This window comes from Chenopodium album, chromosome 19, assembly GCF_948465745.1.
Source record: "Chenopodium album chromosome 19, dcCheAlbu1.1, whole genome shotgun sequence".
Taxonomy (NCBI): domain Eukaryota; kingdom Viridiplantae; phylum Streptophyta; class Magnoliopsida; order Caryophyllales; family Amaranthaceae; genus Chenopodium; species Chenopodium album.
Genome location: NC_137852.1, coordinates 19,597,743 through 19,616,526, shown reverse-complemented (window position 1 = coordinate 19,616,526; position 18,784 = coordinate 19,597,743). Strand labels below are relative to the sequence as shown.

Genomic DNA, 18,784 nt, shown 5'->3' with positions numbered 1-18,784 from the left:
CAATAATGATCTCTATTATCTCTATTACATAAGCGAAGGAGGGAAGTTAGGGGAATGGAGAGTCGATCAATGTCCAATAACTTTTGGGCTATCCAAATTACCCTTAAAAGCTAAACAAAAATAAATATAATCTGCATAATAGGTGATCGAGTTCCAAACAAAGTTGTGTAAACTACTTATTTCACCACGCACATACAACTGTGGGAATCTTACGAAAATAAAAATCTTTAACCAGAATAACTGCAATACAACTCATAAGATAGATGGATACATCAATACATACATGGTAAAAATGGCTAAACAAATGCCAACTAAGCATAAAAAAAATTACATTACAGATAATGCACTTTAAAAATTAAATGACTACGGGAGAGAAATGTTGTTGCACATTATGACATTAAGAAAGAAAAGGGGTAGAAATGTACGTGTTGTGTTATGTTACGTAAAATTTAAGATTCAACTAGTGTGTGGCCCGGGCGATGCCCCGGGTTGCTAGTTTGTAGTTGTTTAATTTGCTAATCAAATTCGACTATTTAGATAGTAATACTTGTTGGTTTTGAATTTAAGTCTTGCTATAAACATTTTTTAGTTGTCAAACTCAATCATTACATAATGGAAACAAATAGTGTAATAAGACACAAATTAACTTATCTAAGTTAATTATAATTATGTTGGATAGAAAAACACTATTAATAAATGGCTAAGATGGTAAGACTCTTAACTTAAGACATTTTGGTCTTGAGTTCAAGCCTTGGTATAAGCATTTTTTAGATGCAAACCTAATACATGTGAAAGTGACATGTCATGTTTATAATGACATGTGTCGCATGCTGCTGACATGTCGAACTTCAAAAAGGTGACACGTGGAACATATTCTGTTTTAGGAACGCTTTTTAATATATAAAGTATAGAAGTATAGATATTAAACTAGGCAACATTCATGTCGTATGTTTTAGTAACTCCATAGCTGTTTTTTATTACTTTGTATTGGCTACTAACTAATCATAATTATTGAATTATTATTGAATTATGTGAACAGAATCATGGGAGACATTGGACCTATGAGATGCCCCTATCATCTCAACAACTATCTTGAGCAAAAAGAACACATGAAGACCTACAATTGTGATGGTTGTAAGATGGATGGGCAAGGACAAGGCTATATGTGTAGTAAATGTGACTACGTGCTCCATTTACAATGCATGTTTCCATCAAACAAAATCAATCCATGCTTTCTACAAAATGAAGACACATTTGAGTTCATGAAAGAGCCTAGTCCACCACCAAGACCCAATTATAAGCGATATTGTGACGCTTGTGGATTGAAAGTGAAAGGGTTTGTTTACCATTGCTATAAAACGGGTTTTGATCTGCACCCTTGTTGTGCTAGCTTAGAAACTCATCTAGAGATTGATGGACTGACGCTAACTCTCAACAAAGATACTGCGCCAAAAAAGTGTGACATTTGCAGCTCGAATGATGCAAAAAAGAGTGATATAATTGATTCTGGATGGTTTTATGCATCTAAAAACAAGGATTATAAGTGTCACGTGTCATGCATTATGAATTTGGCTATCAAGAGCTCAAAAATAGGTAATAAATCTATAAGTGATGGTACCTATACGGCTTTAGCAAATTTGGAGTTACTACCAACAGTTAAGAAACGAAGAAGTGGTAGAGATGGGAGCAAGTATTGGAGAATTCTAAAGGCTATTGTAACGTATGTGATATCAATAGTTGTTGGAGATCCAACAACAATTATGGCTAAGTTGGCTGTAGAGAGTGTAGTGCAACTTGGAGAGCTTCTATTTTAAATTCCTAGCTATAGGATAGGTCGTAGTTAAGATTTTTATCTTTTTTTTAATAGGTAGACAAGTATTTCTTATTGCTAAATTTTTTTGTAAAGTTCACAATATATTTGTTCATTGCTTGTACATGAGTTATACAATTTTAGTTTATTTATTCATTATACAACTAGTTCTTTAGTGTAATTAGTAAGTTACAAGTTTGTGCTTTCATTCAATTGTCATCCAAGTATATAGATAGATATTGATTATCAAACATAAATTGGTGGTATTTATTACTTAAACATTTGTTTAATTTGATGTGGTAGCCCAAAATTAATATAAATTTCCAATATTTTTACATTAATAATTTATTTTCACTATATTTAAATGAGTTTTGATGATTGTTGATAGTGTGTCTTAGTGTATGCATATGTCAACCAGGGGTGAAAGTTGGGTTTGCTTATGGGCTTAAGATTCGGTTCAATTAAAACCAAACTGAAATTTGTTCCCTTTTTTCGCAACATTCAAACTCCAGACCCGAACATCAACTAGAAAATTCCTACAATCATTCAAGCTTTATTTTCTTGTTAACTACATTCACTTCTATTATCCACTAACAATTTGAAGAAATTGAGAAAGGAGGGAGAATCAGAGAAGATGTGCTGATGAGGGTAGCCGGCAAGCAAATCAAATAAGGGAGAAAATGAGAAGATGTGGCGTGAGCGGTGAGCCGTGCCTTTATGAGAGAGTGAGATACAGAGAAAGGAGAATTGAGAATTAGGGTTTTTTTTGGTTTATATATGAAAGGGGAAAAAGGGGTTGGGATACTTTGTAAAAGAAAATGGGCTTAATAATGTAACGGGTTAAATTTCAGTTTGTAATTTAGATTTTGGTTTTTTTATACCCCAAACCGAATCATACATCGATCGAATTACTACTTCTGTTGGTATCGATCCAGTTTAAATTTATTTCGAAATATTTTCACCCCTAATGTGAACCAAATTTATTAATACAAACATTATAAATACTTCAATTTTACCAACCCTATAGTTAATTAATTAGGGGTTATTAATTTAGGTAATCAGATAGAGTATGGGTTGACCCATGATTGGATAGATATGTTTTGGTCAAGGTTACCCTTTTAACCTATCTTAGTTTGGGACGAGTGAATTCGGGTCAAGATTTGCGGAGTAAGGATCATGTTTGGGTTGGTCGGGTCAATTTCAAGTTCAAAATGGGTTTGACTAGGTTGAATTTGGATCAGATGACTTCGGATTAGTTTGCTTTTGATTTGGTTATGTCTACTAAAAATTGATTAGGATAAAGTTGGTTCAATTTTAATTCAAATCCTTTTTAGGTTAGGCTAAATTTGGGTCGGTTTACCCATATTAGATATTCAAATAAATAAGGTTTTTTTAAACCAGTGTAATTATACATTGAGTTATTAAGTTGGATATTTGGTTAGGAGATCCAATTCCAAGAATTCATTTCCTTCTACAATAATTTTTGTATACATCCGGTGTACAGTAATTTACTGTACATCGGGGGTCACTTTTTATCAAATTTAGGGTCACTTTTACAATTTTTTGGGTAACTTTTATCAATAAAGTATAAATACTTTGTAACATTTATTTATGTTAGGGTAACATTTATCCATAATAGGGTAACTTTTGCTTATTTTAGGGGTAACTTTATGACGGATGTACAATATTTATTGTACATCCGATTTATTTAAAAGTTTGTGTTCCTTCTATTAGAGCCGGTTTGGTTATATTTGTTAAATATTGTATTTATGTTAAGTTTATCTTGTTAGGAATTTTAGGCAAGTAAGGTTTCCTATTGTATTGTGTATATATATGTGATTATTATCAATGCAAAGGTCAAGCCGTTTTCTCCACAATATTCTTGAGTTTAACACCTTCCATTGGATCCCTACTAGGAGATCCAATTTCATGTATTCTTCAAATCAACTTTGACAATTCGGCTACTAGCAACTCAACGATTATAAGTGTCATTCCCTAATACAACAATGATAACGTCGTTAATGCATGATTATCTCTTCCTTCCGTTGGCATCTTGCTGCATTCACATCCTTATCTTGGTTACCTCTTTTAATCTAGTTTACACAAGTCAGAGGATGATTTATAAGTATAGTAATAACTTTTCAATTTTCATAAAAGTATCAACTTTAACTTGAAACCATCACTAATCGTAGATGAAGGTTTGTGGGCAAGCAGATTATCACATAATCATAGAAATGCAATCTCTTCCTCAACACTTTCATTCTTGAATATTCGAATTATTCCCAAAACGCAAAACAAACAACAAATTATATAGCTAACATCTGCCATAATGTCATTTGTTTCCATATATATTACCAAGCATTTGATATCATTGCTTGCAACGGTTTTATATAATTGAAATATTCTATATAATTGCCAAAACACAAAATAAACAACAAATTGAATTACTAAGGGTTCGTTTGGCATCGCTGTGGTTTTCTGTTTTTTGGTTTTTTGTTTTTTAAAAGTATATTACATCTGTCACATAATGGATCAAAAAATATTTAGACTTATTAAAATCATGATAATTTTGAAAACTGACAACAAAAAAGTGGAAACACCTTTTTCTTGTTTCCTATTTTTGGTTTTTAGTTTTCAAAAAACAGAAAACTGAAAACCAAAAATGATGCCAAACAAGCCCTTACGTAGTACCTGTAAAAAAAAAAAAAAAAAAAAAAAAAAAAAAAAAAAAAAAAAATTACTAACGTTATACTCCCTCCGTTAATTATTCTTTCCGTTTTTAAATACTTACTCTACTTTTCATTTCCGACCATTTTTAAATACTTGCTCCATTTCCTTATTTGGAAAGCTTTTACAATATTTAATTCATTTCTCTTACCTTCTTTTTCTTGACAAAAGCAAATGTATTTATAAAATCAGAGTTTACAAAATACAGATTAAGAACTAAAACTTAAAGCATGGCTTTTAACACTTAAGCCTTTATAGCAACTTTTGACATTAAAAACAATGTTAAACTTGAGTTGGCCGGATATGTTGCGGATTAAGGACTCCTTACAAATCAAGGAGCAAAAGCATACTACACACCATAAAGATAGCAATGGAGATAATCGAAACTGTTTGACATGACTAGACTTTCCTTACCTGGCGGGATCAACTCATCACCAAGTAAGGTCTTCAAACGGGTCACTTAAACTAGTGACCTTCTAATCAATAACATTCCTTGTTGTCAAGAAAGTTTTGACAACGTCGAGGCTCGAGAAACCCCAAAACAAAGTTTGGGCGACTGCTTCAGATAAAGAAGTAATGATCACAAGAATCATTACAATCGAAGGAAAAGAAACCAAACCAATACCATTCCAACAAAATACATACTTCACTTTAGCCAAGGCCAACTTCTTGTTCAAATCCCCAATAGTCACACATACAAACTCTCTTACCAGTACTATAACCACACCACAATCCTTAACAAAGGATGCTAACTCCCTTTGCACACAACCATCCAAAATACTATAGCCAAAACAACTTAATAGCCCAGGAAACAACCAAAGGAGGCTAAAAATTACCATAAAACAAGTAAACTCTGATAAATACCAAGAATAAACATAACTAGGAAGAGAACGATTTAAATTACTAGAGGAGAGCATCGTTCAAACCGAGAAACACGAGACCACGAACACAAGGAACCTCGAAACCCTAGCCCTAATTTCACCGTTTCCATCACGAACTTCTCTTGACGGCGGCGTTAGGCCTGACCCTCCAGGGCAAGGACCCACAAAACCCTAACCCTAAATTTACCGTTTCCGTCACGATCAAAATTACCGATGACTAGTGACGTGACGTTAGGCCTAGTCTTTAGGCCTTGTTTCACCGACCAGAAGACCCTTTGAACTAACACTAACCTTCCACGCAAAGGTTGGAAATGGCGTCGGTCACGAACTGAAAGCTCCCTCAAACCTTCGAAAACTAGGCTCACACAACACCTCATAAAGGATTAAAAATCCTCAATAAAGAAGGTGAATTTTCGGATTTTCGAGTGTGAGAAAGGTGAAAGACAAGAAGGGAAAATTGAAAAGAAAGGAGAAGAGAGGCAGAAAAAAAATAAAAAGGAGATGAGGAGGCTCGCCAGAGTACGGCCGCGGCGCTGGAGCTCCAGGGGAGCTCCTAGTGTAACACCCCGTATTTTCATACGTATTAGCCTAATTAATTAATTACGAATTATTTTATAAAGGATATTTTAGTTATTTGGAGCCAAAATGATATTTGAATGTTGGCGCCAAAAGCATTTTGAAATCTAATTATTGTTTTGGATAAGATATTTTTTTTCTTTGAAGGAAAGCCTCAAGGGCTATCAATTCTCATTCATAGAAATATCAGAATCCACAAGAGGAACTATAGTGGTAGGGAAACTAGATAACCAAACATACCTACCTACTTCCCATGGCTTGCAGTGAGCAAGTCCGTGGGCTACTTTATTACTATTTCTATGAACAAAACACCAAGTAACAGCAGCAAAACTACTAGCAACATGATAGATATCGTCAAAAATAATATGAAGGGAGCTACTCCCTCTTTCTCGTGATGAGAGTGAGTTAATCAGGCCCTGGCAATCGCTTTTCATTTATTGAAATCTAATTATTGTTTTGGATAAGATTTATTTGTAGGAGTTTATAGGTACTACGCAGCGGAAATAACATATATGAATCATATTCAATAAAGTACCTAATCCAAGGATCACATGCATAACACACAAGACACATAATCATACCTTTGAAGCGTGAATTCCACGAAGCTATTCGACACGCAAATCAGGGAGAGAATAGAGCCCCAAGTGTTGCTCCTCTACTTAGTCCACGAGATTCGAACGAGCCGTCCGCCAATACTAGATTGGTCGAGTGATTGAGGAAAACCGCGATCACCACCTTTTCGGACAACCGAACACCGCACGAACCACCACCACCACGAGACACCACCGTGCGCCGGGAGGAGGAGAGTGACGTGAGAGAGGGAGTATGAGAGGGGGTTGGTTTCGTGTTTGGTAATTAGGGTTTGATCTAAAATGATCAGTTAATTCCTTACATGCAAACCTAGACACCTAGTCTATTTATAATCTCATTATAATTAGACTAGGGCTTGAAGCCCAAAACCCTCTTCTAATCCCCATATGGCCGGCCACCTAGAGTGATGAGGCCCATGATGGGCCTCGTCCTCTAATGCTCGATCTAGCCCCTTTGTGTGACCTTATAGGATCCGTCCAATTGGGCTTTGGCCTATTTTACTAGTCCAAAGATCGTAAGTACCTCTAGCTATGGAAAAACGATGACCCAAATGTCCGGACTTAATTATCTCCATAATTTGATCCAATTATATATCTAGTAATTGCACACGACGAAGACATAACTCCTTCAATCTCCCACTTGTCTGAGACAAGGGTGCAATATTCAAATTCCTTAAGTCAATGTATATGTCGATTTGATAATATGATTGCATCACATGTCGAGATCATATTAATCTACAAATCGTTTCTTGAAATCTGAGTTAGAATTACAAAACCACATGATTACTGAGTAATGCATTTGAACGCGGCCACGTATTTTTCTGAATTCTCCCTCTTCAAGCGGCCATGACACATTTCCTAATTTAATAGGTAGACTCTATCCAATCTTGTGGCAACGAGCCTCCCACTCAACTTCTGAAATAACCGGGAAACATCCTTTATAATCACCAATTACGGGTAGACGTTTGAATGTACCACAGTTATAACATCCATTGAACGAAATCAATGTTCCACTCATCATGTCAAGGAATCCACTAATATATACGGAAGCTCTATACTTGAACTTCAAAGTAGGTCAATAGTTTGATCATGCATCATTCATGCATATCCAAGTGATTGACCGAGCATCACTATGCCCCTATAGCCCATGAAACTGCGCTATCCAATCAATTGTACATGCTAGTCCATTCATTTAAATCATTTATATCCACTATAATGATCTCAAACTAGGAACTTTAAATAATACATGAATTTTGTTCACCTGTGGGGTTTCATTCAAAAGGTCATTAACCTAGTGAGCCCATCAATTCATAATTATTTTGGACATTTTATTTAATTTCAAACCATAATTAAATAAGAGAAATAATAATTTCTATTTTAAACATAATTCTGCAAATTGATGTATTTTCTTATGTAGTATGTTCTCATAAACATACACAACTTAAATTTACATAATTTGCTTCAATCCAAGACTTTAATATGACTTTCATACCTTTGTCTATGGAAGGGGTTTAGTGATTTCTCACTCATAATAAAACTTTGTAGAACGTGACCTTCCGCTGGTCAATGATCTCATAACTGAGGCGATATCTCATATCCATTTGTTTGGATTCGTGATGTGACCCTGGCTCCTTTGTTCTTGGGCAAAGGTGACCCTTTAGTCATATGACATTGTAATCCGAACTTCCTCTAAAACTATCCGACTATAGCTTAATACACATATTCTAACATTGAGCATGCAATAGTGCTCTGCTTTGAACTCTTCAAGCTCACTGTACTTCTCCATACTAACAAAAATGTGCATCTAGATCAACTTCTAGAATCATCTTGCCTGTTTGGAAAAACTTGCATTCATAAAACTTTTGACAACTTGTTTATCTTTAACACCATAAACTAGAAAAATTCCTTTAGCGCTTCTCAAGTACTCAAGGATTTGTTCTTGGTAACTTTCCGTATGCTCATTCTGTATTTGCTTGAAACTTGCTACACATGCACAAGTCATATGTAACAACTTGTTTTGTACATTTCATGGCACATATAATGGACCTTTTGCAGAAGCATAAGGTACATTACCTTTACAACTCAACTCTACTAGCTTTTAAGGCACTGAGTTTTACTGAGTGTAAAACAATGAGACATGGGAAGAGATCCTCTCTTAGAACCTTGCATCTTGAACTTGTCAAGAACCTTATCAACATAAGTCTCTTGATTAGGTCCAGTCATTCTTCAAGATTCACTTTGTAGATTTTGATTTCCAATATGTACTCAACATCTCCTAAGTCTCCCATATAGAAACAATCTTTCTAACCATTGCTTGATTTATTCAAGCATTGATACATCATTTCATATGAACTGTATGTTAACTACATACTAGACTAAGAAGACCAATTGCTCCCACTAAACTTCTTGTCTCTACAAGATTCCTTTTCATTCTTCCAAGGTAATCAAACTGTTTGATTTCCTAATGAATATTCCAACTCCCTGATGCTTGCTTCAATCCATAAATGAATTTCTGAAGTTTGCAAAACTTTATAGGAATTCATGGATTTCAAAATTCTTAGGTTGTATCATATACATGTCATCCATCAAGAACATTTCATGAGGGTGATTTTGATTTCCATAACTAGAAATAATCCGAATAGGCTTACATGACTAATAGGTTTGACCCTATTTGTAAGGCTATCATGGACTAGCACATCTTTACAGACATGAAGTCCATTCTGGATTTCTTGGCTTTAAGCCACTTCCTGAGTTGGCACTTGTCCAAAGCTTGCTTGTAGGTATGGATTCCAACCATTCCAATAGGAAAAATTTAGAATCCACCTTATACTAGAATTTCAACAAACTGTTTGTTTTAATCCTAAGTAACCTACGATAGGTATGAGCGACAATAGAATTATTCTCTTCAACTCTTTGAAGCCTTTCATTCTAGTAAGACGATAGAAGTCTCGCTAGTTGAATTAGCTTGCTTCGACACATGTTTTATCAAATTAGCTGATTTCATGCGCATTCGTCTCTAATGTAGTGTTATCTACATCCATTTGTTGCTTGTCTCGAATCTCATCGAGATCTAACTTTACTCCCACTTGGCTTTGTAGGAAGACATTTCTTTCTATAAAGACACTATCGCGAGCAACAAACATTTTGTTTTTACGCGATTGTAGGAATAACACCTTTGATTTAGGGTTTATTATGTCATCTTTGTAAACATTTTACATAGATTTCATATTCCCTCAATTCTGTTTAGAAAAGATTACTTTGGAACATTTCCAATCCATAACTCTTATGACATCTTTCTACTACTTTGGTTAAGTTTCTGTTTAGTATATTCGCAATTGTTGTTGCTCTAATGCATATCCTCAAAACGATATTTGTAAATCATTAAATCTTGGATCGAACCATGGCAAGCAAAGTTTGATTCCTACTTTATACATACATTTTAATTGTAATGTTCCTGGATTGTGAACAAATTCAACAATTCCTTTAGATGATCATTTGTTTTGAGTTAAATATTTATCACAACAATCATATTGTGGTGCTAAATTGTTTATCTCAAACTTGATTTTACATTTCATTTTGGAATTTTGAACATTTCAATGATTCCAGCTTTTATTTCATTAAGTAATTATCGACGTATTTACTTAAATCGTTAATAAGAGCAATGAAATAGTTAAATCCTTTTGCTAAATCTTGAATTTATGGTACACTCACATCATATGTTTGTGTTCAAAAAGGTCATTTTAGCTCTTTTACCCTTTCAACTAAAAGGTAACTTGGTCATTTTACCTTATCAAGCATGACTTCTAATTCTTAAGTGATTCATAATCACATAAGAGTAAGAGTCCATCCATATTTTGAATGTGCAAATGGTTTATGTGACCTAATCTTACTTTGTTTATAAGTAAGTTTACTTTGAATCATCTAAATTTACTTTTGTGATTTACTTATATCAATGTCATAAAACCAAAATTAACTCACATCTAGCAAAATGAAAACAATTTATTACCTTGGTCATGGATCAACATTTGTCCAAGCCAAGTAAAACCAAATCAGTATTCAAAACAAGAAAACCGAAATATTGTCTCATCAAAAACTGGAAATTGTTCTAAATGTCATGATAAACTGATCAGAAAATAAAACTATGAAGCTATCTCTGGCCACTTAAATACTCCTAGTGCACCTTCAAGCTCCATCTCCATGCTAACTTCACTTGTTTGCAGTTCCTGCGCAACATCACAATGTTAAGCTCTGCAACTTGGTATCACATACCTTAGTGAAAGTTAAAATGTTTATAACATAATACCTGAGGTTGATGCTCCATTCTTCTTCTTGAGGAAATCAAGGTATTTCTGACAATTGTGTTTCCAATGTCCCTTCTTCTTGCAGTAAAAGCATTCACTCTCACTTGCATCTTTGGGTTTTGGATTCGCCTTAGGCTTTTCAGGAGCCTTGGCAACTTGCTTGCCCTTGCTCTTTGCACTAGCCTTTTGCCCCTTCTTCTTGAACCCCTTTCCCTTTTGAATCATAAGAACTTCCTTCTTAGGTTCCTTAGGGATTTGTTTCTCAACACTAACCAGCATTGCATGCAATTGATTCATAGTCTTTGCATTCCCAGTCATGTTAAAGTTCATGATAAACTGGTTGAAACTCTCTGGAAGTGAGTGGAGAATGATGTCTATTGCCAAATCATCACTTATTGGGTACCCCAGTATCTCCATACTTTGAATTAGGCCGATCATTTTGAAAACATGATCATGAACTGTGGCACCCTTCTCCATTCTACAATCCATAATCTCACGATGAAGCTCATACCTTTCAACTCTAACTTGTTTCTTAAACAAAACTTTGAGCTCTTCCATGATTGAGTAGGCATCCTGGTCCTCAAAACGCTTTTGAAGACTAGGTTCCATGGTAGCAATCATTAAGCAAGTGATAGGCATAGCTCTATCATGAGCTTCCTTGTGCTTCTTGATCTCCGCCGCAGTTGGATTTTCTGGCAGAGGTCCTGGTAATGGGTTATCAATGACAACCTCCTTACCTTCAGATTTCATAACAAGCCTTAGCATTCTTTCCCAGTTGGAAAAGTTTTCCCCTGTCAACCTATCCTTCTCAAGGAATGGTCGCAAGTTGTAAACGTTGCTGTCATTATGATTACGGCTACCCATCTATGTCAAAATAAGGAAAAGTTTAATAATTATGTTTAATAAATTAAAGTACCACAAAACACATTCATTTGGTAACTTTAAAACACTTTATTCAATAATTAAATGACCCTAATTGAATTTTAAGTGATTCCAAGACCCTTTATTCGTGCGATAATTAACCGGACTTTGGCCTTGCCATCAACCATTACATTTTCAAGGTGAGTAAACTCTTTACTGATTACAACTCTTGTAACTCTTGGTTGAATAATTAACCATCACATGTTTAATTATTACCCTTAGCTTCAAGGTTCTAAACTTTATCTTTAGGTAACCTTGTTGAGTATAACCAATTAAAAGTGTAGAATTTGTCCTACCCCCACTCCCCAATGAAAAATATGATGCCCAGCTTTGGCATGACCCATCATAAATGTCAAAGGTTTCATCGGATTTTTAATTGGAAAAGCTGCCTCAATATTACTAGGATCTAGATTTATTATGTTGTGATTATTTAGTGAACTCTAGCGCATCATCAATCAACATAAATAAAATCTAAACATGCATAATCAACTAATGCAATAAAATAAACATGACGTAGTATGGCCCCTTAGTCCTAAGAAAACTAGAAATAAAAATGCTCCCACTTGAATCATCATGGATCTTCATCCACCTTGCTCCTTTGGGCCTTCACTTCATGGGCTTCTTTTGGGCTAACACCATTTAAATAACTATTCTATTTATATTAAATAAAAGTTATGAAAATACTCAACAGTACGCAGACCGTATTTAGATTACAAAAATACATCACGATACGCAGATCGTATTTAAGAATCTATGGGCCATACTAGTCTATATATAGCAACATAATATCATATATAAGAAAAGTGTCATATAATAAATCACTCAACATGCTTGTCTAAACTATAACATCGAATGATCATAATAAAGACAACGCATTTCCTAAAATATCTTATATTTTAATCATAATTAGATAATATCATATATTATTTATGACGGTTTATAAAATATCATATATTTAATTTAGTCATGAGATATAATCAAATCATATTTTAATCTAGAAAGATAAAATCATATTTAATCTTCCATGATTATCCTAACTAATTTAGGAGATTCTATCCTATTACTAGCCAATCAAATAATTTTAAAATCAATTACATCCTAATCTAATTATGGGATAATCACATTATTTAAATCAATTATTATCCTTTTGGAATATGCTCAGAATATCCTTATCAATCTTATCCATAATTAACCACTTTAATTTAGGATAATTACAAAATAACAAACTAAATACGGATAATATCAAATATAACAACTTTTGAATATTTGATTTTATCCTAAAATAAAAGATCAAATTTTGAAAATATTTTAACTTATCCAAAATAAAATTGATTTTATCCCAAATTAATTCATAATTATCTTGAAATAAATATTAAAACTGATTTTTTTTTTTTTGAAATTACCGCAACCACCAATGCCGGCCACCGTGGTTGGCTAGCCGAAGCTAGCCACGGTGGCTGGCTGTCGTGACAGCAGCCACTGCCGCAAGGGCAGCAGCGTGGCAGCTGCTACTGCTGGGGCTGCAGGCCACCGTGCGTGGCCAACCGAGGCTAGCCACGGTGGCTGGCTGCCTTGCAGCAGCCAGTGCCGCGCAAGGCAGCAGCCGCAGCCCTGCTCCAGCCGTGGTAGCAGGTGTGCAACACTTGCACGCCGCTGTCCACGGCCACCGGACCTCCGCCCTCCCCTTCCCCTCGCTCTTGGACCACCACCTGGTCGGCAGCCACCGTGGCTGCGCCACCCAGCCGCGGTTGGCGACCTTGAATAAATTTTTTTTTTGTGTTTTAATTTAATTAAAATAACATTTATCCTAATTAAATTAAATTAGTCCATAAGATTAAAATTAAATCACATTCAACTTTAAAATTAGGGTTCATCATAAAATTAATCCCAATTTAATTCTAACTTTTAAAATTAAATCTATGATCATACATAAAACATTTTTATGCATAAATCAATTCAATTAAAATTATGAAACATAAAACAAATCGAATTAGATAAAAATCAAGCAAAAAAATCATATTTTAGGGCTATAAATTTCGAAATTTCGAAAATTAGGGTTAGGGGTTCCAAAATTTCGAATATATTAAGGCTTAATTCGGTCCTCTTCATGGCTATTTGAGCATAATTAAATCGCATTTAATCGATTCCAAAAGTTTAATCACATTAAATATAATAATCGAACCATAATTAAATTAATTTCTCCCTCTTAATTGATTATAAAATTAACGTGGACATCAAATAATCGTATTATTATGATCTAGTGCGTTCATGCAAGAGGCTAACTGATACTACTGTAGGAGTTTATAGGTACTACGCAGCGGAAATAACATATATGAATCATATTCAATAAAGTACCTAATCCAAGGATCACATGCATAACACACAAGACACATAATCATACCTTTGAAGCGTGAATTCCACGAAGCTATTCGACACGCAAATCAGGGAGAGAATAGAGCCCCAAGTGTTGCTCCTCTACTTAGTCCACGAGATCCGAACGAGCCGTCCACCAATACTAGATTGGTCGAGTGATTGAGGAAAACCGCGATCACCACCTTTTCGGACAACCGACCACCGCACGAACCACCACCACCACGAGACACCACCGTGCGCCGGGAGGAGGAGAGTGACGTGAGAGAGGGAGTATGAGAGGGGGTTGGTTTCGTGTTTGCTAATTAGGGTTTGGTCTAAATGATCAGTAAATTGCATACACGCAAACCTAGGCACCCAGTCTATTCATAATCTCATTATAATTAGACTAGGGCTTGAAGCCCAAAACCCTCTTCTAATCCCCATATGGCCGGCCACCTAGAATGATGAGGCCCATGATGGGCCTCGTCCTCTAATGCTCGATCTAGCCCCTTTGTGTGACCTTATAGGATCCGTCCAATTGGGCTTTGGCCTATTTTACTAGTCCAAAGATCGTAAGTACCTCTAGCTATGGCAAAACGATGACCCAAATGTCCGGACTTAATTATCTCCATAATTTGATCCAATTATATATCTAGTAATTGCACACGACGAAGACATAACTCCTTCATTATTATCCATTTATCCTATTTAAAAACCGGATTATATATATATATATATATATATATATATATATATATATATATATATATATATATATATATATATATATATATATATATATATATATATATATATATATATATATATATATATATATATATTGGATATTTTTTAAGGCAAAAACTATATTTTATCAATTAATTAATATGTTCGAAAATTCCCATTAATTAGCTAGGAATTTTGGATTTCCTAGAAAATCTGATTTTTCTTAGTTATTTTGTTGGTGAATAATCAGTATTTAATTAATTAATTATTCTATATATATTATTTACACAATTATTTTATTCCTTAAAATCGAGCAAAAATCTTCCTAAATACTATTAAGGGAATCTGAAAATCTGAGCTATGGAAAGCTCAAGATTTTCGGCCCTCTTATATTATTTTGGAGGAAATTATTTTGGTAAAATTGTATTTTAATTATCTCCCAAAATCTATTATTAAACTTAATTCTATTTCTCCATCTTCTTAATATTTGATCATCAAATTTTCTTGCCATTTATTCCTCTTAATTATTCCACAAGTAATTCCATTTCCTTATTATTTTTCATGACAAAGATACCTTCCATATTTAATTATACACAATCACCTTAATATCAAAACCTTCCTCAATTCTTTTACTCACTTTGATGTGTTCATTTTATATATATATTTATCCCCGTCCCTTGGTCGTAATTAGTAGTGTTTTTGGCTCCTACGAGCCACTTTTATTACTAATTTGTGTTTTCCAGTGCTTTGGTAGTTTCGCTTGAGTTTTGTAGGAATTTGCGTACTTGGAGCATTTTCCCGGGTTTTCGAGGAGCATCTACAAAGTGTTGGAAGACCGCGACCATTTTCGATAGCCCAAGACCGATTGGAGGTAGCAAATCGGTGACTAAGGGCTCAGTTTTGGAGTTACAAGGCACTTGGGTCAAGTTCAGAGGCCCAAAGGAAGAAGCCCGAGGCTAAAAAGCCTCTCCCGGATCCACCAGGAGCCGCCCGAAGGCGCGCCCGACCGGGCGGGGCGAGACATCACTTGAAGAAGCCCGCGCCCGGAGCCCGAAGACCTCATACCTGAAAAAGGCGGGCCCGGTCGGGCGGCCCCTTGCCCGACTGGGCGCGTGTAGCTTTTAGGAGGTTTAGTTTTTCGATTATTGTTTAGCATAGATTCCCTTGCTTAGTATTAATGTAATTTTATTAAGCAAGATTAGTTACTTCTTTTTCACTTCTCAACACTCTATTATTATTTTCTTCTCTTTCTACTTAGACTCTCTCTCTCTAGACTTTTATTTTCTCTTGTTCCTAAAACTCCATTGTAATTCCGCCGTCTTGGTACGATTTCTCTCTTAATTAATCTCAGTATTTTATTCATTCAATTTCTTCATGTCTTGTTGAATTATTATGTTTTGCTTAGTTTTAATTATGTCTGAGTAGTTTTCCTTCTAGGGTTTATGGGGATCTAATAAATAATATGAAGGGGTAATTTTATGATTATTAATTGTTAATGCTTAATTGATTTCCTATTGATTGTTTAAATGCTATGCAATTAGATTTGGCCAGGTTTAATTGTATGAGTTTAGCAATATTGGTTAGAGATTCGAGAGATGAGAATTGATGTTTAGGCTTAGTTTCAATAGGCAGATTAATTTATTAATGGTTAGGTCGAGATTCGAGAGATGAGATTTAATACCGGTAAATTAACTCTGTGATTGTAATACGTAGTGAAAGCCCTTTATGATCTGATTAATTAATGCATCGATGATTGATTATTATGTTTACCCTGGAATATTGTTTATTAGTGAACCTATGCCCTAGGCTTTATTATTATTGATTTCTTCTCTAATTATTCTCCTTACTCATAATCTTCGTAGTATAGTTTATAATCAAAAACAAATATTGGCTACCTTAATGATTTAGATTATATTAATTAATTAGGAATAGAAAGACCAGTTTCCCTATGGATTCGACCCTACTTCCCTATCTACTTTAGTTAGAGGACTTAGGTATTACTTTTGATTAGGGGATACGACTTTACCCTGTCACACTTCTCCAAGTAATCCCTTAAACCCTACTTGCCATAATTCTTCCCACATTCTCTTGCCATAATTCTTGCATGAGCTAGCCTATAAATACCCCTTCATACCTCTCACATTCTTCACGCCAATTCTCTTCTCTTTATTCTCCTCAATTTTACACAAATCATCCCGTTTATCTTTGAAGCAAATTTTCGGGCACTTCTGGTCAGTTTTTGGGGTATTAAAGTTTCACAGAAGATTGTTCCTCTCAAAACATCCTTATGTAAGGAATATATGGTTCAAACTCAAAGAACATATATTAATCTGACTCAAAAGTACATATTCTATTCCATTTAAAAAGATAAATATGGATCGAACAAATAAAAGAACATTCATTATAGTTTGAAGAACATCATCTTCAACATTTGAAAATAACACAAATTTAGAAAGCAAAAAAATGCAAATTCTAAATACAGTATATAATTGAAAACTAGATACTTTCAATAATGAATTTGTTAGCCATGATCAATGGAAAAATATAAATCATCATCAAACAATCATCAAAATTATCAAATTTTAAATTTTAAATATAAAATCTACATTTACCTTTAATTGGGTCACAAATTCCTCATGAATCTCACCTTCATTCTCAAAATCATCATTCTTATAAACATTAAGAGGAGATCTTCAATCCTAATCGTGATGAAATTCACCACGCACTATCATTTTTCTCTATGTAAATTTCTCTCTGTAAAAAATTCTCTCTTGATCTCATAAATTAAATTATGGAAATAAATATATATTTTGGATGCTTTAGATATACTAGTACAAAAGAATAAACAAAATCCTTCAATTAAGGAAGATATGTTTGAAAATTGATTCTTTTATCAAAAACAAAAACAAAAAAAAAAAAAAAAAAAAAAAAAAAAAAAAAAAAAAAATTAAAACTACTGATGTAGTTTTTCATCCAAGTGTACCATGCTACACTTGGGGTACTATCAAATTTTCATTTCACTATATATCAATGACAATGTACTAAAAGACACACCAATAATGACACGTGTTATCTTCTGGTGTGTTCATAGAATATTTAAAAAAAAAAATTAAAAAATTGATAGAACATATATGCAAGTTATTTACTTCCAAAATTTAGGAAAAAAAATCATAGAATATTATATTTATAAACTTAAATACCTAACCATATGAGAGTGAGGGATAGCTCAAGTGGTTAGAGCTTCCTTCCCGATTCCAGGAGATCCTGGGATCGATTCTCACCCCCGCCCTTGTGGCTCTCTAAACACCAAAACAATACCTAACCATATCTTTGTATAAATACATTCCTTTATTAGTAATTACTTTTTAATGTATAATGATTTATTTATAGTAAAAAAAAAATCATAAATATATATCTTTCAACTTAACATATTTGGTGAAAGAAAGTTATCATATTTTGAAAAATAAGAACGTCATCAAGGTTCAAAATAGAAGAAAGTAATATAATACTGTATGTATTTAAAAAAGATTTTTAAAAAATTATTTTAAGTAGCTTAATTTGGGGTAAAGTAGAAAAATAGATTTTTAATTGATAATCTGTAACAAAGATTGAAAAACCGTACATGACATGGGATCTAACTTAATACTAGGGCCTCTTCTCGTAAGTTGAAATTCAGTTCACTTTAGCTCCTAATTCCCTCTCTTATAAAATATTCTTGGGTTTTTCTACATAGTACCCCTGAAGTATTACGTTTTCTATGTTGTGCCCTCCTAAATCTAAATTTCTACACGGTGCCCATTAATTTTATGTATTGTTCAATGTATGCCCTTCATAAGCTATTTTGTTAACGATAATTAACGTATGATTAAATTAACCACCCATCTTAGTTTAGTACTACGT

General features: G+C 34.0%; 1 protein-coding gene across 1 annotated transcript; it reads left to right on the top strand.

Annotated features, from left to right (window-relative positions):
* Nucleotides 1-1,043: 1,043 nt before the first annotated feature.
* Nucleotides 1,044-1,814, top strand: LOC145594151 (protein VACUOLELESS GAMETOPHYTES-like). Its single transcript, XM_081650487.1, has one exon. It carries the CDS (start codon nt 1,044-1,046, stop codon nt 1,812-1,814), a length of 771 nt encoding a protein of 256 aa, XP_081506613.1.
* Nucleotides 1,815-18,784: the final 16,970 nt, after the last annotated feature.

What these genes read in the sequence shown, in the direction of transcription:
- LOC145594151 (XM_081650487.1), top strand. Translation starts at nt 1,044, where the DNA reads ATGGGAGACATTGGACCTATGAGATGCCCCTATCATCTCAACAACTAT.